General features: G+C 33.8%; 2 protein-coding genes across 3 annotated transcripts; both read left to right on the forward strand.

Moving 5' to 3' along the window:
* The first annotated feature begins 3,310 nt into the window (after positions 1-3,310).
* Positions 3,311-7,298, forward strand: LOC127950343 (cathepsin Z). Of its 2 annotated transcripts, XR_008152437.1 has the most exons (7): positions 3,311-3,461; positions 4,177-4,340; positions 4,424-4,603; positions 5,712-5,862; positions 6,157-6,322; positions 6,401-6,953; positions 7,002-7,298. XR_008152437.1 is itself a non-coding variant. In XM_052547310.1 (6 exons), exons 1-6 carry the CDS (start codon positions 3,331-3,333, stop codon positions 6,512-6,514), a joined length of 906 nt encoding a protein of 301 aa, XP_052403270.1. In that variant the 5' UTR covers positions 3,311-3,330; the 3' UTR covers positions 6,515-7,298. The 2 variants fall into 2 exon arrangements, 1 of the variants encoding a protein (XP_052403270.1); XM_052547310.1 differs by having other exon boundaries at positions 6,401-7,298.
* Positions 7,299-7,954: 656 nt separating this feature from the next.
* On the forward strand, positions 7,955-21,645 carry abhd8a (abhydrolase domain containing 8a). Its single transcript, XM_052547694.1, has 5 exons — positions 7,955-8,171; positions 13,967-14,731; positions 15,745-15,915; positions 15,999-16,215; positions 18,660-21,645. Exons 2-5 carry the CDS (start codon positions 13,980-13,982, stop codon positions 18,867-18,869), a joined length of 1,350 nt encoding a protein of 449 aa, XP_052403654.1. The 5' UTR covers positions 7,955-8,171; positions 13,967-13,979; the 3' UTR covers positions 18,870-21,645.
* The last annotated feature ends 1,535 nt before the right edge of the window (positions 21,646-23,180 follow it).

Here is a 23,180-nt window from a genome sequence, read left to right on the forward strand (position 1 = left end):
AACCATGTGCAACGAAATTCAAATGGGCCTAAAACTGAACCTTGGGGGGCACCACACTGTAATGGAGATGCAGTAGATGGAAAAGTTACCAAAATTTACAAAGATCCATTCTTTAAAAGGTAAAATCAATGGAGGGCAGATTCTATTGGTCAATTGTGTTGAATCGGGTCTGAGATCTTTTACAACAAAGACAACAGGTGAATCTGAATCCATGGACAGTAAAATATCATCAGCAGGATAATAATGCAGATTCAGTGTTATGCACATGTCTGAAACCAGACTGATACAGTATGTTAATACATTTGAAATTAAAATCATGACAAAATCTAAACAAGTAACCTTATAGTAACCACATAGCAGCACACAGAACAGGGTTATCAGTTAACTAGAACAAATATTTTCATTACCTGAAATAAACATTAACTGAAATAAAATAAAATATTAACATTTTATTTCAGCTTGTTGCTAAAGCAACATTTCTTATTTTTATATTTTTTAGATTGATGTACTAAGCTGAAACTAAAATTGTAATTGATAAAATTAAAAACAATACAGACATATAAAATATACATATATATATATAAAAAAATGAAAACGAACTAAAAAAGTATCAGTACTATAAATATATTGTGACAATACTAAAATATCCCTGACTCTGAACATACGACATTCCAGGATCATGATGACGGCAGGATTTACACACTTCATGTTAAAGAAAATGAGCTGGTAAAAACATCACAACTGGGAATATTACTAATGGATTCCTCTGTTCTGGAATGAATGTATGGTCGACCAATCACAGCATGTTATCTGTAACAGTGATGTCACATGACCCTGTTTGTTCAGTGATCTTATGTAATCGCACAGCTTTACATTAGGTGTGGTGTTCCAGGTACATCATCATCCTCTTCCTCATTAGAGCCCTAAAACATTGATGATAACCTCTTAACCAACAACCACCATCTACCTTTAAAGCTCTGCATTATTAACGACTCTTTAGCCATCTGTACAGTTAGAATTAGCGTTTGAGAGCCGACTGATGCTTTTAAGTTACAAAGTTTGTTTGTCACATGTCCAATAAAGAAAGACGAATGTTCGTATCTATGAGATAAAGCATTACTGTGAATAAGAGAAAGCTACAGTAGATACAAAATATACAGAAATAATGGAAAAAAAATGATATGACTGTAAAAAGAAAATGATTCGCAAATGTTCAGCTGTGGTAGTCTGTAAAAAAAAATATGGTCAAAATATTTCAGGTATTATGGGATGGCAGGTTAGTGCCTGTATAGATTTAATTACTGAATATATCACTTATTAATGTAATGTTAATATATCAACATACCTGAACTGTAGGTAATGTAGTAAATGTAGGTAATTCTTAGTTTTAACTCATTTTGACATAACCTTACCACATATGCATTTTCTTGAAGTGAAAATGTATATAATTTTTTTCTTTTTTTTCTTAGTATTTAAAAATAATTTTATTATAATTCACATAATTCATATCTATACTATTAACGTATAAACCTATTTTACATTTTGAACAGTACATGTATTGTCTCGTTAAATAAGAACTGTAATATAATTAAATTTAAAAAAATATATATTTTACTAATACTTTATAGAAAATCTAGTATATTTATACTATAGACTTTTATAGACACAATTTGTTTTATTCATATAATTTTTTTTTTAATCTAAATCTCAGAAATAAACATGGTTCTTCTGACTTGAGAAAATGCACATACTATGCATGATACACATGCTGCATAGGGCAGAAAAAGAGTTGTTAGTATGGCATTGTAAACAAACTCTTTCCCATTGACCACAGGGGTCTCACTGATCTTAATGGAGGCTGTATATCCTTTATGTTTCCTCTGAAAGTCCACAATCAGATCGTCAATCTTGTCCATTTGCATTCAGGTCATCATAAAACTACACGAGACAGTAGGAAAGCTCTCATCTCTTTGATAGAGTCAGGAGATACACATGAATTGAACTGAGAGGATATGATGAAGTGCAGGTGGAAGCGAGAGAACGACGTCAAATCGAATCACATGGCAATCTGAGTCCACACAGTCTGCTGAGTGGACAAACTCTGATCTTTAAACAACTTCCACACTTAGGAGTACTGACCATAATTTCATTACATAAAAGTTAGATCAAGAAAACACGGGTCATGATGAACCTCTCACTGACTTACATTCTGCTTAATTAAGCCATTAGTTCAGTTACAGACTGTAGACAAACACAACGCTTTAAACTTTTAAATCACTTTATGAAAATGTTATCGGAAGCATTTGTTTTAAACATTTGGACCTATTATTTAATTATTTTGTGCTTAATTTAATTATAATAACTACAGATTCTGATTTAATAATTTTAATAATTTTTTTAGATTTTTTTCTTTAAAATGTAAATAATTTAAACATCCTATGTACTGTCCTGAATTTAATTGAAAATTAGATTTTTTTAAATAATTTTTATGTTTTATAAATTAATTTACATTTTTTTGAATGTTTCTTTATAATTTAAATAATTTAAACAGCCTATTTACTGTCCTGAATTTAATTGAAAATTTTATTTTAAAAAGTTTGATTTCATAATTTTTTTTATGTTTCTTTATCATGTAAATAATTCAAACATAACTTTTATAAACCTAATTTTGGCATGATCTTACTGTGCATGAACTGCCCTGTTAAACTGAAAATTAATATAATTTATTTAATACTTTTATTTTTTTAAACTTTGAAATATTTCTCTTCATGAATTATGCTCATATTATTAACATTTATAAACCTTATTTTGAAGTCTTGTAAAATTGAACATTTATATAAATGTAGATTATTTTTCAAAATTATTAAAAAATTATGATTAGAATTCTTTTTATATCAATTTGTATAATTTATGTTAGAATTCTTAACCAAATATGACACATCAAATAAAATGAACCCTAACCCTAAATATTAAGATAGAACATGTTCAGTAAACTAGAATACTACTGTATACTAAAAGATACTACAAACCTGAAACATTAAGAATGTATTTCAAAGCATTTTAGTGGCACCTGCTGGTGAGAATGAATCATTACAACTTTAATCCTTCGAAACAAATAAGTTCTACTGTAAACCCTAACTAAGCCTTTCAAATAAACAACAGCTCCTCCTCAAATGGTTTTAATTAAGTCAAAATGAACTTTCTGTAAAATAAATATTTTAAAACACTTTTAAACACCTTTAGTGGCGATTGTAGAGCAGTATCTCTCCGGTGCTGTAGAGGGCGCTAAAACTCTTTCTAAAGCGTCAGACTCCGATGTAAACATTCATCATGGCGTCTGCTGTGTTTTGTTTTTTATTTCTGCTCGATCTGTTTTTGCACATAAGAGGATATACTGAAGTTCAGCAACTATCAGATTCATGCTACAAACCAATGATGGACCACAGACCATCATTCATTAAGTATGGGAATAAAGTTATATCTCATTTATACATATGTTTTACTTGCAATAACAAAACTTTTACATACCACTTACAGTACTATGGCAATATTTGGATAAGTACGATTTAAGTGTCTTGTATTTTAGTATATATTAGTACATATAACATGTTAATAACATGTACCTCCATTACTATGGTAGTGTCACCTTTTTATTTTTACGTTTGCCATAAACCATGTTTTTTAATGTACCATTATAGTACTTTGGAACCGCGTATATTTATTCAATAGCAATATGGTAAATAACTGCAAAAATAACAATAATAATAATAATAATAATAAAATCAGAATCAAAATGACCAAGTTCTAATTTTCTAAAGAATCTATGGAAATTAAGCCAATTTATTATTTACATGTATGTATCTTAACCCATTGGCAGATTTATTTTCTTGTTTTAAGCATAAACTCAATTATTTTTTTCAAAAAAGTAAATGTAGTATCTGAATATTTTTTTAAATAAAGATTCATTTACTTAAGAAGCAAATTAACAAGACTTGTATTATATTAATAAAAGAAAAGAAAAGTAAATCTAAAAATGTTTCGTTCACAAGTAAATCGAAAATATCTAAAAGGCACAAACTGTATTTTAACCTGATGTTTACAATGTGTCTTCTGCTGTTTTTTACTGAACTGATATGATACTGGTTCTGTAATAATAATAATCTGTTCATGTTTTAGGACATACCCCCGGCCTCATGAATATGTAAACGTCTCTGATCTCCCCGCCTCCTGGGACTGGCGCAACATTAATGGCAAAAACTATGTGAGCGTCACACGCAACCAACACATCCCTCAGTACTGCGGCTCCTGCTGGGCCATGGGCTCCACCAGCGCACTCGCAGGTCAGCCTCAGGACACTACAGTACAGAAACAGTGCAGAAAATACAAGTCAAAACACATGCATTTTTCTGTCTTGAATTTTCAGATCGCATCAATATCAAGAGGAAGGGGGCGTGGCCTTCTGCTTACCTGTCAGTGCAGAACGTGATTGACTGTGGCGGGGCGGGCTCATGCTACGGTGGAGATCACATGGGTGTATATGCTTATGCACATGAGCGGGGCATTCCTGACGAGACATGCAATAATTATCAGGCCCGAAATCAAAGTAAGACACTGAACTCTGCAGTGACATGAGATGCTATAAAACTGTATGGAGGCTCGTTTCTGCCATGGGACAAAATAAATGCAAAAAAAAAAAAAAAAAGGGAATTGCGACTTTTTATCTCACTATTTTGACTTTTTTCACTATTCTAAGAAAGAAGTAGAAAGAAGAAGTTAAAGATTCAACAAAGTTAGAATTGCAAGATATGGGGCCTCATTTCTAAAGAGTGCATATACACACGGATCTGATCTTCGAGTGTGTGTTCAATTAAATCAACGTTGTTGCTCATATTTGTAAAAATGTGCTCAGCGTCACTTCAGGGTCTGAGCAGATGTACGCACTTTTCTTGTCAGAGTACTGAAGGTTTTAAGCTGTTCTAAATGAAAAGTATTTAGAAGATTTGGACTTGTGATCTTTTATAGGTTAATGACATTAATTAGGAGTTGTTTACAAGTACTGAAACCATTCAGTTGCACGCAAGTTTACGATCATTAGCGATTCATAGATTTCATGTCTGAAAGAGAGGCCTGTGTGTGTTTTCTGTGTGTACGTTCATGTATCAATCACACCTACACATATTTGAGAGATGATCGTAAGATCAATTTTAGGATGGTTTCTGTGCAACATTGTATAAATGATGCCAATAATCTTGCAATTTTGAGAAAAAAAGTCAGAACTGCAACTAAGTTAGAACTGTGAGATATAAACGCGTATTTCTAAGAAAAAAAAAAACATTTTCAATTTGCAATTCTGAGAAAAAAGTGAATGTGAGATACCGTATAAACTCAAAATTCGGAGAAATAAGTAAAAGTTAAGAATTATTACAAGATGTAAACTCAGAGTTTACAACAGTTTATATCTGAGAAAAAAGCACTGTGAGATATACACTCAGAATTGCGAAAATAAACGTATATAAAATGCATTTCTTTATCATTACAAAATGTGAATGTGTATTTATTGCAACTTGCATTAAAACATTTGTCCAAGTAACATGAAAATAATAATTACACTAATCATGCACTAATTTCTCCTGTATTTGATGCACACTGTAACAGTGAAGGTCACTGGATTTAAATATCATGTCTTTTATTTTATTTATTTTTTTCTGTAGAATGTGACTCGTTTAATCAGTGTGGCACATGCTCGTTCTTCGGTTCCTGCTCTATAATTAAAAACTACACCGTGTGGAAAGTTGGAGACTATGGAGACGTCTCAGGACGAGATCGGATGAAGGCTGAGATCTACAAAAATGGGCCAATCAGGCAAGTTCTACAGCCCATAGTTAAATATAAATTAACATAAGAAGCTACAACTCTTGGGCTTCAATGGTAGAGAAAATCCATATGATGCAAAGGGTAAAAGTATTTGGCTATAGTTCGTTAACAAACATTGGGCTGTTTACAGCAGGGTTATTATAGTTAACTAAAACCATTAAAACAGTTACTTGACATAAACTTTAAGTGTATAAAAAATACAATACAAGTTGTTTAATTTTGTCTGTACCAATGAACTTTGCAGCTGTGTCAGAACAGTGTCTTTGTTTCTCTGTGTCCTAGCTGTACAATAATGGCCACTAAAGGCCTGGAGGCGTATGATGGAGGGGTTTTTGCTGAATTTCACATCCTCTCTATGCCGAATCACATCATCTCAGTGGCAGGCTGGGCCGTCACAGAGGACGGGACCGAATACTGGATCGTCAGAAACTCCTGGGGCGAGTTCTGGGTTAGTAGAGTCACAGCGGCTTTCAAAGGGCTCTGGTCTGACATGGCTGTGATTTAACTCCTTGTCTTGTGTTTATAGGGAGAGTCAGGCTGGGCCAGGATCGTCACCAGTGCCTATAAGGGAGGGAAAGGAAACTGGTACAATCTTGGAATTGAGCACAACTGTGCATACGGAGACCCAGTCGTTACATAGATCAGGAAGAGCCTCACACTGACCTGAGATCAGATCTTAACGAGCACGGAGAAATCCAATCGAATTGTTCTGGGTGTAAATAAGTGTTGTCATATCAAATATGGGAGATCTGTCACATTACAGTCTTTGTAGTAGAGAGAGAATGGAAATGAGTGACAGGTGATACTGAAGTATTTTATTAAAAAATTGCCAAACACTTAAGAGTTTTAAGAAAGGATGGTTAATTTAATTTAACTTTGAAATATTGCACAGAATGAATCAAGAAGTCCCCTTAGAATTACACTTTACTGTTGGATTTAGTTCTAAATAGAACACTAGAACAAAATGAAACATTTATTCTAAAAACAATTCTGTACTTTTAGCAGTGTAGCAATTGAATAGTTTTTTCTCTCTTTATCTATTTTAGCCATCGAGTCAATCTCTCTAACCTGCTAAAAAGGTCAGATTTCTCACTTAAAGAATATTTTACTAAAAAAATTAAATTCAGTTATGATTTACTAACCCACATTTTCTTTCAAACGATGAGTTTATTTCTGCTGTTAAACACAAAAGAAGATGTTTTGAAGAGAGTTGGTAAACAAACAGTTGACGACAGCCAATGCACAGATCATAAAGCATATGTAAATACATGAATGTATGTGTTTGTTATTAAATGCCAACAGTACTTTGGGTCTAAGCTTCATCTCTCTTTTGGTGTTGGTGAGAAAAAGGCTAAAGACTCCTACTGTATAATGTCTAGACAGAAAATAAAAAAATATTTTTAAATAAATGTAAATGTTTTCCACATCAGGGTTGTGTTTGTTGTATCGCATTTAAATTAGCTGGATTTTATATTCATGATTTCCATTGTTTTATTATAGTAATCAATATGTAATAATTATAATAAGAATAAATTAAGAGCTAATAATATGGATATAAAGAACATGAAAGCATTACAGTCGTGAAAATTTGTGGAGATAAACATACACATTTATACTAAATATTATATGTGTATGTGTGTGTGTGTGTATATATATATATATATATGTATGTATGCATATATATATATATATATATATATATATATATATATATATTAGTCCATTCGAAAACCAAACATTTTTCTACAATAATAATAATATTTGTTGCAATAATAATTGCAAATGGGTTACAGTAGTTTAACAAAACATTTAGTATTGTCATAATTCATAGCCTTATTATGCATTAACATATTACAACCATTTTTATGTATTTTTAAAGAGACGCTAAAATTATTGAAAGAAATTCATTTAAGGTCATTTCTTCGTGGCATGCGTTTATACAATTTGCTTTCTCTCATCTGGGCTTAGCAACAGCAGAGCAGACGCTGCATTGGTCAGCACTGACTGAAGGAAGCCCTGCAGTTCGTTCCAGCTCCTGTCAGTCAAACCTGGTTCCGGCTACAGGAGAAAACAAGGGCACTGGGCTGAATGATAACCCCGCCGTGAGGATGCCGAGAGCCGCAGCCCTCTTCTGTCTCTCTCCGCGGCTCAGCTCTGGAGGACCCTGGAGCGCATCATTTGATCTCTGCACCTGAACGCGTTTGATTTAATATGATTCGATTATAAATTCTATTTCAAATATCGTGCATTATTTATTGCGCTTGCAAATCCGATTCGCCTCGCAGATATCGATCCAGGTAAGAATCATATTTCAAAATCGTACTATTATCCTTATGCATAATATAAGTTTGCATGCTGCTTGACAGTCTCTGTGATGTAGGATGTGTTTTGCAAACCTGCATCTCTGCTTCATGCGTTGCGCAGCAACCAATCAATCAATGCCATTGATGTGTTCAGAAGTGTTACAGTGTTTCGCATGATGAAACCATGGCAACCTGTTCTATGGGATGCAAGAAGACCATATTAACAGTGATGCGATGCACTGATGCGTCACATATTAAATCGCCATCCATTCATACTTAAGTGACTTGTATTTAAGCATGATTCAATGACAGCACAGTTAAAGCCATGTGCTGTTGGTTGGGATTGTAGATATTGTTCCTAATGTAGGCTACTAAGCACCGTACTGTACAGCAGTCTGCCTACAAATTCTAATTCTGCATTGCAGACTACACCATGACACACCAAAACACACTCCCACTCGTCAAATGTGGGGCAATGCATGCAAGAGTTTGCTTTGGATTTAATGCATGAATAGAATTATTTCTTTACAAGATAAGATGTTATTCCAGTAATATGCAGTGTATTCATATTGTATGTCAAAGCAAATCTAAATAGCAAAAGAAAAAAAAATGGTTCAAATGAGGACTGAGCTTGATCATTGCTGTAAGAGCTCCTGTTAAAAATGCAAATGACTCCATAGATTTTTCTCATTAAATAATTTAATATATTATTAAAACAGTTAATCAGTGTGCGGAGTTTAATAAAACAGAATCTGAGTTATGGGTTTAATCTGTAGATTGGGGTTCAAAAAGATTTGTTTTAAAGGAACAGTTCACCCAGAAATGAAAATCTCCTGAGATTTTACTCCGCTGTAGACTATTAAATATGTAGATGAGTTTCTTTCTTCATCAGAACAGATTTGGAGAAATGTATCACTTGCTCAGCAACGGATCCTCTGCAGTGAATGGGTGCCGTCAGAATGAGAGTCTGATAAAAACATCACAATAACCCACAGCACTCCAGTCCTTCAGTTAACATCTGTGATGTTTTTATCAGCTGTTTGGACTCTCGTTCTGACGGCACCCATTTACTGCAGAGCATCCACTGCTGAGATAAATTTCCCCAAATCTGTTCAGATGAAGAAACAATCTTAGATGACCTAAGGATGAGTATAATTTACATTTTTGGGTAAACAATTTCTTTAACTCTTTTATTATTCCAGCTGCAAAATTCAAAGCGATACTACTGTAGTGTAGCTCAGTGAAATAGAGGACATTTCCTCTCTCCGTGAATCATTCTTTTGATTCTGTACTCTCTCTGTGCATCTCATTAGCGTTCCTGTGGAGATGTGGTAAACAGCAGCTGATGCAGGAGAATCATTAGCTAATTGGCAGCATCCGTGTTCTCCTCCCCATCTCCAAATAACTGTTGCATCGGATTTTGTAAAGAATTAATTCAGCCAGTTATGAATAATCTGTCATCTGCTCACCCTCAAAATACTTGTACTTCTTCTGTAGCTCCTCCTCCTCGTCTTTTATGCCGTTGTTCCTCACACAACTGAAGACTAAGAAATCAAGATGAATTTTACTGTCGTGCAGATTGATTTGCTAATATTTGGTCATTTTGAGAGGAGTGAAATCAACCCACAAAACCAACCCAAATTAAATTTTTCAGATTTTCTAATCATTTTCAGTAAAAAGAATTTAGAATCGGTGACTGAAAAATGAATCATGTGTCCCTGTGTTTGACCGACAGAAGTTCCCGGAGATAAAACTGAGCTCTAACCTCATTGCGTAATAGCTAAAGATGTACTATGGCAGAATCAGCCTGCGGCATTGATTTTCCTGAAGGTGCTGAAGTCAACACTTTCGCTCTAGCTCTAGCAAAAACACCAATTTCTTGAGGATTCCTGAAGGTCTTTCTATTTGCAAGAAAATCTTAAAATCATGTGACGAGACCTAAAAAACTATTACTGTAAATCTGAATATACAATGACCCCAAACAGTATTTGGACTTTTAAAAATGTCAGAATATCATTGCATTAGCATTGCATTTTTTTACATCAAGAAGCAGCACAAAACAGCAAGATACTGTACGTTTTGCACCAGCTCTACATTTGATTAATAATACATCACCGCTAAAAACCTTCTGGCATTCAGTTTGAATAATGTATCGCCCCTCAAGATGAGTAATCTGAAAAATGGAGAAGGTGGAGAAGGAGTTAATGATGACTAATTCAGGTTGAGTTTGCTGGCGTCTCTGGCTGCAGGACAGGAAGCGTCGAGCTGCTGTGTCTGTCATAAGCGTGTCACTTCCTCCGTCAAAGCTGATAGGGCTGTGAAAGACAAGGAAAACATTTCAGAAGAGCTAGACAGAGCGTAGATGACTGTGAATATTTTAGCAAGCACCACAGAAAAACAAATACACTGAAAACATTTGGTGTAGAATTTTTTTTTTCTTCTCAGAATTGCTAGTAAATTTAATAATTACAAAGAAACATCATTTAACACATTTTATTAAACATTTTTTTGTAAAACACTGCATTAATACATTTACATATTTTTTTTATTTAAATAAAAAGTGTACAGTAATTGCAGACCCAGCCATTCAAATGTAGACTTAGATATGTTCTCAAACATTATTGTTTACATTTGCATATAGTTTACATTTGCATATTAAATTGTATTGCAATATAGCAGCTGCAATTTCTTTTTATCTTCCTGTGCATTTAAATAATGTTAACATTTGCATATTAAATTGCAATATGTATGAACATGTATTTTGCACTAAAATAGTTCATCTTTATATGCATTTACATGTTTAAATTACATTTTTACATTTACACATTGTTAACATTTGCATACAGTACCAAATTATATTTTTTCCCACATTATCTATCGGTGCATTTACATGTTTACATACTATGTTTACACAGACATTGTTTACATTTACATATTAAATTATATTGCAATATGACAGTTCTAGATACACTGTATACATTTATTTTTCAAACAGATTATTGGACTACTTTTTACGAGAAAACACTGTTTCAGTCTATCAATACATCTTTAATCAATGTGTTGCTTTTTTTTCTTTTTTATTGCAACAGAAAATCATTATTTTAATTTTGATTATCTTTGCAGTGCTGCAGCTGATAATTGCACTCAATACAAAATAAAGCAATCTATCAGAAGCATATTCATTAGTGATCAGCGTGTTTTGTGTTCAAACTAATAAATCAGCTCAGGGTCTGTGTGTATGTCATTTATCAAGGATGCATCAAACACATCCTGAGCAGTTTTAATATCTCATTGCCCTCGGAGTGACTATATTTAATCTAGCTGGCACAGAAATCGACCTCTGTAAACATTCACTAGCGCTAACTGGATTCAGGAGCATCATAGCTATACAGATGCATTCATTTAAATGCAGGTATCACTGCAGTCATGTTCTCTACAGGCAGTTTTTTGCATTAATACCCAAGGGAAGCACGCTGGAGGAGCCCAGGCTATTTAAAGAGCCTTGTCTAGGTCACAATGTGAATCATCTTCTCTACTAGGATGCCGTTGGCAAGATCCAGGCAACATGCAGCACACTCTGTTCTCACTGTAACTTGCTTTTACTGCGGTTATTTGCATGGTTGAGTTTGTGTGCATTTTAAGATTTTACTTCCATTGTGTCTCACACTCCTGGAATTTATTCTCTTAAAGGAATAGTTCACCTGCAAAATGAAAATATGATGAAAATGTACTCACCCTCAGACCATCCAAGATTTGTTTTTTTTAGCATTGCATCACTTACTCACCAAGGGAATCCTCTGCAGTGAATGGGTGCCGTCAGAATAAGAGTCCAAACAGGTGATAAAAACATCACAATAATCCACAAGCAATGCAAGTAATCCACAAACTGCATGTTTGTGAGAAACAAATCCATCATTAAGATGTTTAAACTTCAAATTCTGGCTAAAATCTATCCATAATATTGCTTTCTCCAGTGAAAAAGTCAGTTTGTTTGAATCAGGAGTGAAATATGCACAGATTAAGCACTATTTACAAGCAAAAACAGTTCTAAACAAATACTGGATGTGGGTGGATTTTATTGTGATGGATAACAGGAGACAGTCTTTTTCATTGGAGGAAGTGTTATAATGGATTATGAACTGTATTTTATCTAGAAGCGATGTTTTGAAGTAAAAAAATGTCTTTATGGATTTGTTTCTTACAAACAAGTAGCTTTTGGCTTCACATGATGTTAACTGGAGTGCTGTGGATTATTGTGATGTTTTTAGCAGCTGTTTGGACTCTCATTCTGACGGCACCCATTCACTGCAGAGCATCCAATGAAAACATCTACATCTGAGAAGTAGCAGACTCCTCTATTTTCTCTTCATTTAATCTCATTGCTGTCTAGGAGAAACAGAAGGCATTATTTTTGTAATATTCTTTCCTGTGGGCTTCCATATCAAAAGTGTCTTTGTGCACGCAGGCTCTCTGGATCCTTCTCTGCAGTGTAGTTTGCATTTTTCCTGGTGTCTTTGTGAAAGCCCTGCTGACAGCAGCTGTCATACTGTCGCTCGCAGGAACAGCAATGCAGCGCTTCTTTTGTGCAGATCCACACAAAGACCGGAGCTTGGGGGTTTGGCAATATCCACTGTGATGAAATTACAGCGCATTCGTGCAACAGCCGCTAAAATGATGTTAGGAAGATTTAAACTGGGTGAAAGTTACTCAGCAGAAGAACTGCATGGACTGGTTTCCTCCTGATCCTGGAATAAGTGCAGAAAGTTTAACGGAGAACATTGGTGGTAATGGAGAAATTAGATGTAGATACATTGATGTTTGGGGAATCGACTGAACAAATGTTTCTATGAAAATATCTGTTGAAAAACCTAAAAGGACTTGTGATGTAGAGAGTTACTGAGATCATTACATTTTGATTAAAGATTATGAAGACTAAGATGAATGATAAATCAGTCAAAATAAACCCAGGAGCCAGATTCACAAACATTGTGAAGAATTAAACCATTCTATTATTATAATTTTATTAATAAAACTTCAGAAAAAGGCTATGCATTTTCAGCATTTAAAAAATAATAATAAAAATGATTTTAAATGAGTCATACAAACCATTGAAAATAAACTCTAAAATTAGGATAAATACCAAAAGGTAAAAAAGAACTTACTATTTTATATATATATATATATATATACAATTTTATTTTTTTATTTTTCAAACATTAAGCGTTACAACAACAGATATTATTACAATTTGATATAATGTATTTTGGGTATACGACACATGATTATATTGTTTCTAATAAACAGTAGCTACATTGCTCGTGCAAAAAAAGAAAAGAAAAAGAAAAAAAAGTTTTTCATTCTTAGTATTTTTGGCTTGTACAAATGCATCATTTGTGAGTTAGATGAGCTTATGCATAAAAACAGAAAAAAAGGTAAGAAAAATAAACCTTAAAACAAAGAGAAACAAGATATTTTTTCTTACCCTACGGTCAGATAATATTCTTGTTTTAAACAAAAACCTAGACGTACAAGACTTTTCAATAAGATGTTAAATGTTGATTTAAGAATGTTTAGATATTTTCCCTAAAAAACAAGATAAAAAACTGAGTAAGAAAATACTTTGAGAAAGAAAAAAGAATAACACGTAGGAACATAATACAAAAATAATACAATCTGGCCCCAGGAACCTGGAATGGCTCGATTGAGATCTGCTGAAAACTCAGGAGATGGTTGTAATTTGGAAGATGTAAGGTTGAGCCTAAGCAGACTGTGTATCTGTACGTCTTCAGGTGAACCAGCACCATGTTGACCAGCATCATCGAGAGCATCTTCTGCTGTCTGATGGGAAAGACGAGCAGCGTTGTGCTGCCGGTCGAGTCATCAGACGGAAAGCCTGCAGACGGATACGAGTTTGTGGAGGTGAAGCCGGGCCGTGTGCTGCGCGTGCGCCACATCCTCCCCGAACGACCTGCTACGACAGAAGCTCAACCAGAAGCGGGCAGCAGCGTCCACTGCAAGCGCAAGATCACGGTGTACCGCAACGGCCAGCTGGTGATCGAGAACCTGGGAGACGTCCTCCACGCCGAGATCCTGCAGTGTCAGAACGGAGACGTGGAGCAGTGCAGCACAGTGGAGGTGGAGCTGTCCGATTACACCACTGCACCCTCGTCCCCTGATTCCAGACCCGCTCCACCGCTTCCCACCTCAGACCAGCAGAAGCCGGCTCCTCCACCCAGACGCCGGCGGAGGAGACCCAAGCGCACCGTGCTGATCGATACGGAGCGCTGCATCAGCAGCTGTAAGGGGACACATTCGGACGTGGCGCTCTTCTTCATCCACGGCGTGGGCGGCTCGCTGGACATTTGGGGGACTCAGCTGGAATTCTTTTCGCGGCTGGGTTATGAGGTCATCGCCCCGGATTTGGCAGGACATGGTGCCAGCACTGCCCCTCAGATAGCAGCGGCGTACACCTTCTACGCTCTCGCAGAGGACCTGCGCGCCATATTTAAGAGATACGCCAGAAAACGGAACATCCTCATTGGTCACTCATACGGGTAAACATTGCGTTTCTACTAAATGCATGTTCTATTTTTGTTTGCATTATAAACTTCAGGAAATTTTTGGTATTAAATTCAGTAAATTTTTGCAGTACATTTTAGGACTTTTTGGGACACATTTTGGTGATACATTTCAGGACATTTGCAATATGTTTTAGGACTTTTTTGCTATAAAATTTATGATTTTTTGAGATACATTTTTAGGACCTTTTTGTGAGGCATTTTCAGAAATCTTTGCAATGCATTTTGGGACTTTTTTGTGATACAGGAACTTGAAATAAAATAAAATAGAAATATTAATAAAAATAAATCTTAAAATGTATTGCAAAAAAATCCTAAAATGTATTTTTTAAAGCAAAAGTCATTAAAGTATTGCAATAATAATAATAATAAAATAATAATAATACTAAATAATACTAAAAGTTACTATCAATAACTTTCATGCATATAAACTATTAATAACTTTCATTAATATAAATAAAGCTTAAATAAAATAAAATAGAAATATTAATTAAAAAATCTTAAAATGTATTGCAAAAAAATCCTAAAATGTCCAAAAATATATCATAAAGTCCTCAAATGTACAGCAAAAAGTTATATTTTTTCAAAGCAAAAGTCATTAAAGTATTGCAAAAATAATAATAATAATAATAATAAATAATACTAAAACTAAAAGTTACTATTAATAACTGCTTTCATTAATATAAATAAAACTGAAATAAAATTTAATAAAAATATTTAATGAAAAAAAATGCTGCAATGGAATCTAACTGGAATAAAATACGTATAAATTACTTGTTAAAATTGACATGAAATATGGGAGAATAATAAAATAAATCAAAATAAAATAAATAAAAGTAAAATAAATAAAAGTATTAATAATAATCCTAAAATAACAGTGGTTTAGTCAAGTTTGCCAAACGTATGACTCTATTATTGACAGAAGCCTTGTGTTTCTTACTGGCAAGTTTTTACTGATGCACCTTTGTCACCGTTTTGTTCCTGTGCAGGGTGTCGTTCTGTACGTTCCTGGCACACGAGTATCCGGAGCAGGTGCATAAGGTGGTGATGATCAACGGAGGCGGCCCCACGGCGCTGGAGCCCAGCCTGTGCTCCATCTTCCAGCTTCCCTCCTGCGTCCTGCACTGTCTGTCTCCCTGCCTGGCCTGGAGCTTCCTCAAGTAAGAGCCCAACACAACAACAGTTCTTTTAGCATTACCTGCAGCATGTTCAAAATTGATCTTTTCTTCTGTTTTGTGCACAGAGCTGGTTTTGCCAGACAGGGCGCTAAAGAGAAGCAGCTTCTGAAAGAGGGAAATGCTTTTAACGTGTCTCCGTTCGTCCTGCGAGCGATGATGAGCGGTCAGTACTGGCCCGAGGGGGACGAGGTTTACCACGCCGAGCTGACCGTCCCTATACTGCTGGTGCACGGCATGTTCGACAAGTTTGTGCCGATTGATGAAGACCAGCGGATGGCAGAGGTTTGAGCACATTGAATATATTTTCATTGCGGTGATATCATTTCTTGTGTGACAATATAAGGATGCTGCTTTCTTTAGCTGTCACAATTCACATATTTTACTACCCTCTAAAAGTATGTACTTTGCCAGAGAGCTCCTCTTTTGCAATAAATTTTTGAACTTTTTTACAATACAGTTTAGGAAATTTTGGTATTAATTTTAGGACATTTTTGCAATAAATTTTTGGGACAAATTTTAGGAAATTTGCAATATGTTTTAGGACTTTTTTTGCAATAAAATTGTGGATTATTTTGAAATACATTTTAGGTCCTTTTTGTGATGCATTTTCAGACATTTTTGCAATGAATTTTGGAACATTCTTGCAATACTTTAATGACTTTTTTGCTTTGAAAATGTATGACTTTTTGCTATACATTTTAGGACTTTAATGATATATTTTGGGACATTTTATGATTTATTTGCAATACATTTTAAGACTTTTTTTTCTAATAAGTGTACTTTTTTTGCAATAATTATAACTGAATTTTTGTGATACATTGTAGGATTTTCTTGCAAGAAATATTTTAATTACAAAAATATGGTTTAATAAACATTAATAAATATGATTAAAATAAAATTGTATTGCAAATGCACTTGTTTAACTACAATACAGTAAAAATACTGTCCTTCAATAATTATAACCCTAATGAAATTTACCACTGAGAATAATGAGAACTACATAAACTATAAATAAATCAATAAATAGTAAAGTGCAAGCAAGCCCCTTATGAGAATTCATGGGGAGAATGTGCAATTATGTCACAATGCTAACATATTAAGTTCTGAAATAATAAGCTTCATTTTCATCTCCCTGTAAAATATGATTTATTATTTCCTTTGTTTGATTTGGGGATAAGTGGAAGATGTTTTGTGAGATTTGCACATATGGTCTAGTATATATGTGAACTGGGACGCAGCCTTTGATTCTATAGTGTGTGTGGAGTAACAGTGTGATGCTGGCTCTCCTCATCAACACAAGAGCGTCTCTGTGCTGTAGAGGAGCATTACACATGTCCTCGTGCAGATGTGCTCTGAATGAAACACTGTACTGCTGTAGTCAGTGAGGACTCCCTGCAGGCAGATAAACAAAACACAGAGTTCAGATGTTCTGCAAAAGCGCAATAAATTAGAAACAGCTAAATAAATACTTCAGATCAAACAGTAAGACTGACTATCTGAATTCATGTGGACAATTAAAAAATTAGACAAATATACACAACACTTTCAGATCACTTTTCAGATTCACTTTTGGCAACAAGCCGCCGTCAGCTTATCATTTATTATTATTTTAAGAAGCTTATCATTTATTATTTACATTAAGAAGATACAGTGAGTGCAAATATTTTATCTGATAAAATGTAAATGTACATAATGTAGTACTTAAATATAAAAATATATTTATTTATTGCTTATTTGCATAGATACAGCAAGCGATGTTACTGATCGATCTATGCATCCAAAATAAAGCTGAGCGCAGTGATGAAATATCAGCAGCTTAGTATTAATTTAACATTAAATATAAAAATTGTAATATATATTAGTGCTCTCAAATGATTAATGGCATCCAAAATAAAAGTTTTTGTTTACATAAATAAGTGTGTATACTGTGTATGTATGTATATATATATATATATATATATATATATATATATATATATATATATATATATATATATATATATATATATATAGACACATGCATATATTAAATATATATTTTTTAAAAAGTTATGTTTATATTTTAAATAGTTATATATAATGTAAATTATATTAATATTAATATAAATATAAACGTAAATATTTTCAAAATATATACTGTATGTGTGTGTATTTATATATACATAATAAATATACACAGTACACACACATATTTTGGATGCGATTAATATATGTGTGTGTGTGTAAATATATATCATGTTTTGTATTTTTTTAAACCTTATTTGCATACGTATTTATATTATATTATACTGTATTTTATACATTATAAATAAGTTTTGTATGCTCATGTTACTTTACAATATATATATTTTATATATTAAGTATTTTATATCAAAATAACATAAAAAGCATGCACTTTCAAAAATATGTAAAAATGTAAAACAAAGTCAGCACACTGTAGCATTAATATACATTATATACATACATAAGTATTTATGTAAAATGCACTATAAAATATATAACGTATAAAATAATTTTTGGAATGTAACAGTTTAAAATATCATATGCATAAATATAAAATGTATTGAAATATATTGAATATATTTTTAAATATACATAAAGTATCTAAACACATTATATTTATATATTAATATAACATATATGATTAATCATCATCTAAAATAATATTTACATAATTTTATATATATATTTATAATAACTTGTCTTGTAAATTGTCTTTATTCCAGATCCTCTTGTTTGCGTTCCTGAAAGTGATCGAGGAAGGCAGTCACATGGTGATGATGGAGTGTCCAGAGACGGTCAACACGCTCCTGCACGAGTTCTTCCTCTGGGAACCTGACAATAGCAAAAAAGATAGGGTTACCAGGATAACAGCCGAGCAGACGCTCGCCGTCAGCACAGGGACGTCCAAGGTCAACAAGCCCCTTAACAAATAACCTGATGAGGGACGTTTTTTTTGGGGTGAACCAATCAGAAGGCTGTTGATGGCAGGCTGTCAAAACCTTGGCTGAGAGCTGGTTTTTGATCAGAAGACCCTGGCAGGTGTCCAGACGTGTGTGAGGAAGATTCACAGGTTTGAAGAGACTCTCTAGCGATGAGGGTTATTCCTCTGTTGTGGACAATATCTTTCCATCTTGTGCTGTCTAAAGAAAAGGACTGGAAGTGCGTCCAGAGGATGGAAATCAAGTGTGCCAAAGTCCAGTTGGGACTCAACTACGAGAAAGAAGAGAAGGATTTGCCGAGACTGCTTTTAAAAAAACCCAAGAGAGCGTTTAAAGTCAACATGAAATGCATTTTAATTCCATAATATGACACATTGGGTGTAGTACAAGTACAATTACGAAAAACAGCAGTTGCGTTAAAAATAACGAGGACTAATTAATTGTGATGGGAAAATAACAGGGTTGTTTTCAAGCTGACTTTAATAGACGTTTGTATTTAATCTGTGTTGACGTCATACTAGTACTAACACGTTTTAATGTCTTCCCTCATAAATCAAATCCACTGCTTGGAGTAGAAGAGCGATTGGAAACAGATGTATGAGACACTGTTAAAACATCCTAGAAAGATAACGTACTGTTAAAGAACACACGTTTACTTGAAACAAATCATTTGAGTAAACAAAAAAAAAAACTGAACAACAGATGTCGGTTCACATGAAGGATAAAAACAGGATGAGAGGAAACATCGAGTCTGGCATTGGGAGATTTTCTGCACTTGTCCGTCTCCTAGCAACTAGAAAGTCGGTCATTAGAACAAATGCACGGAGAGAGAGAGAGAGAGAGAGAGAGAGAGAGAGAGAGAGAGATAAAGATGCTGCTGGCCACAACATGACACGGTGCTGAGAAAAAACAGGATATAAGCTACAATATCACAGAGCAGACTGCATACAATCTGAATTTAATATTGAAATGATATTGTGAATATCTAGTCATCAGGTTGATCCAATCATCTGCAGTTATGCAGTACTGTATGATTACATTTAAATAAATGCATTCAAACTGTTAATTCCCATTTCAATAACAACAACAACAACAAAATTATGCATTACAACAATAAAATACGCAGACTTCAGTCTCACAATCCAACTACTAATAATAACTCAACACGTGGGCTTCAGGAAGGAAATATACAATGTGTGAAGAAATGTCGACCTTGATTTATTTTACACGCTGTGTGAATGATATAGATATTTAAAGGAAAAACTGTGGACTGAATTGGGAGTGAATGAGTTTTCTACAGTGCTTACAGCTGGATGTCGGTGTTTAACATCAATCCCAATGAGAACCTTCTAGCATCTTCTTATTATTAAGACGAGTAACATCAGCACAGACAGTAATCTCGTCCTTCAGTCTGTAAAACAAAGATGCATTTACAATGATGCACTAACTGTACAATCCAAGTCTGTGGAAGGTTACTGCATTGTCAGAATAAGTCAAATGGTAATAAGTCACACTATTCTCATGTTAGCATGTATGATGTTAAAGTCCTGTGGCTTTTTTGTTGAAAACAGTCAATATTTTAGCATTTATTCCAGTGCAGACTTCCACTGAAAGTGCATTACTGTACATGCGTCCTTCCTTGTTTTTGCAAAAAAATTCCACAGATGTTGCTCACGCTGCTTAAGTTGCACCAAACCCAGAATATTTAATTAAACGTTACTTGCATCGACGATTTCACTGTAATGCACACAGACTGACTTTCACACGGTATGAATTTTATTGAGCCTCTCCTGTGAATAAGAAAACAAAAAACTGCATTTTTGTCAAAAAAAAAAAAAGATAAAACAGCATATTTTTTTCATTCTTGTAAATGAGCAGTATATGCATATCTCTTTTGGATTTATCTGGCCTTATCAAAGGGATGGAAATGATTTCTCTGTCATTTGATTGGAGGAAGGATCGCTGAGAATTTTAGAGAGTCTGTAGCTACATGGTTTTAATATCATAAACAAAATATATCCCATGTCTACTAAGCATCTCTATTTATGATTGGCTGAGAAAAATAAATGAATACATTCCACAGAGACTCTGTTAGGCCAGTATGTAACCACCTAGCAAGCAACCATAGCAACCATGTAGCAACATTCTAAAAAACTTAGAACATTCAGAGCAATCGCATAGCAACGCCCCTGGCAACCACCCATGTTCTGTTTACAATGTAACAGTTGTGTAAGATTCTAGGTGGATGCATCATTCCTTGTTTCTAATTCACAGACGGGAGCAATAACACTTTTCTATGCTAATGGCAGTTCTGGCTTTCCTCTGAGCGCCTGGGAGGGGTTTTTCTGAAGAGACAGGAAACAATAAAATTAAATACAATAAACGAACAATCCTGGCCAATACTGTTCAAAAATCTGCCAAAGGGAGTGAAACGAGTCAGATGGACTAATACTGTTGGAGCGCGTGGGTGAAGTGGGTTTGGGAGATGAATATTAGCTACAGATGCTGAATGACACTAATGACTGATGATGATGATGATGAACTCTTCTTCTTCTGGCTGTGTACTGATGTCAGTACCCCACTGTGAACATTGTGGTTCAGTTTGTGTCAAGTGTGTGTGTGTGTGTGTGTGTGTGTATGTTGCATATATCTATTGGAAAGTACTATACCGTGCACTGGCTGAAAATATGTGCATATAAAATGTCATTAAAACTATTTAAAAATGTGATTAATAAATAAAAAGGTTTTTATCTGTTTCCCCCCTCCAAAACATCAAGAATTATTTTTTTCTTTGTCACACATACAGATGTTAATTTCTATAATGTCTCTCTTTCTAACATGTAATAGTAAAAATGCAGTCTTGTTTTATATAAATGATAAAATATAAATGATACAATTTTAAAAATGCAGCTAATAATAGATTTTTAAAAGGCCTTATACTGACACAATCCTAAAAAATTGAGATTCGCATTGCATATTTGAATAACACAATTATCATTCATTCTGATTTGAAATTGTCTGATGATATAATAATATTGCTTTATAATGCTGGACAGTTGCAATCTCACCAAACAACCCACAGATGGAGCTAAAGATACCAAAACTTTTGTTTCTGAACACTTTGATATTATAATAACACAATATTATTGTACCTAGTTGAATGCATGGGATTGAAGTATATTTCAAAAATCGTTATAAACAAATGCACACATTTCTGAACAGCGCTCAGGAAGTCTTGAATCAAAGAAAACGACTAAATATTTACTCTGTGCTGCTTCACAGCCTCCATCACCATAAAAACCAGTTCAGAAAGCTGTCATAATATCATGTGACCCGTGGTCACATGACAGTCCCACCCTGCATGTATATTTTCATAAGCCTTTACTGAGAAATCAAATTTCTGTGTCGTCTGTCTGTCTGAGGCACTAATTATGATATGGACATATGGCCCAATCGATTCATCTTCATACAATATTTTAGTTGCTCGAAAGCATCTGGTGGTTTACATGACATGAAATGAGGTTTCAAGAGAAAAGCCCTGCGCTCTCCACATAATTCACAAAAGTAAATACAACATGTTGATTCAAACCTTAAACCAACTTAAAGGAGGAATCGTTTTCTCCATGAGCTTGTGGTTTGAATCACCGTAATTGGTTGCATGATTTGACGAGACATGTTTATAACATCTGCTTATTTTGAAAATACCTCAGACAATTAAAGATACCTAATTACATCTCTCCCATTGGGAATCCATGTAAAGTTCATACAAACCTCCAGAACGAGCGGAAAAAGATGCACAGTTAAACACAAATGTATACTTTGGTGTAATTTATGAACTGAAAATATATTAAACAATGAGTACAAAAATGATGCTATGGAAATATAAGTTCAGGGGTTTTGGGCAGTTCATTGGCATTTATTTACTGTAATAGCACTGTTAATGAAATTAGTGAATATATCAACTTTAAAATAAAAGTTACAATTACAAAAATAGATCTAGCAATAAAAACGGTATAGATATAATTGAATAAAACAATGGTAAAAGTAATCAATATATATATATATATATATATATATATTGTGTGTGTGTGTCCATAAATATTCACATACATACACTATGTATATATATATATATATAGTTTTATTTATTTATTTAATATTAAATAGAGCAAGTACAGCAAATAAATAATTATATTTATATTTTATATTTATATTTATATTTATAAATAAATATTTTTATTAAAATCTTTTATAAATAATGTAAAGAGAGCAAACAGGGAACAATCATCAAATAGTGTATATTAA

Source organism: Carassius gibelio, chromosome B2, assembly GCF_023724105.1.
Source record: "Carassius gibelio isolate Cgi1373 ecotype wild population from Czech Republic chromosome B2, carGib1.2-hapl.c, whole genome shotgun sequence".
NCBI classification, from domain to species: domain Eukaryota; kingdom Metazoa; phylum Chordata; class Actinopteri; order Cypriniformes; family Cyprinidae; genus Carassius; species Carassius gibelio.

Bases quoted from the DNA above. Each gene is read 5' to 3' on its own strand.
- LOC127950343 (XM_052547310.1), top strand. From the start codon at position 3,331: ATGGCGTCTGCTGTGTTTTGTTTTTTATTTCTGCTCGATCTGTTTTTG. The intron at 3,462-4,176 runs GTATGGGAATAA...TTCATGTTTTAG, and splicing joins CACAGACCATCATTCATTAA to GACATACCCCCGGCCTCATG. The intron at 6,323-6,400 runs GTTAGTAGAGTC...TTGTGTTTATAG, and splicing joins ACTCCTGGGGCGAGTTCTGG to GGAGAGTCAGGCTGGGCCAG.
- abhd8a (XM_052547694.1), top strand. From the start codon at position 13,980: ATGTTGACCAGCATCATCGAGAGCATCTTCTGCTGTCTGATGGGAAAG. The intron at 14,732-15,744 runs GTAAACATTGCG...GTTCCTGTGCAG, and splicing joins CTCATTGGTCACTCATACGG to GGTGTCGTTCTGTACGTTCC. The intron at 16,216-18,659 runs GTTTGAGCACAT...TCTTTATTCCAG, and splicing joins AAGACCAGCGGATGGCAGAG to ATCCTCTTGTTTGCGTTCCT.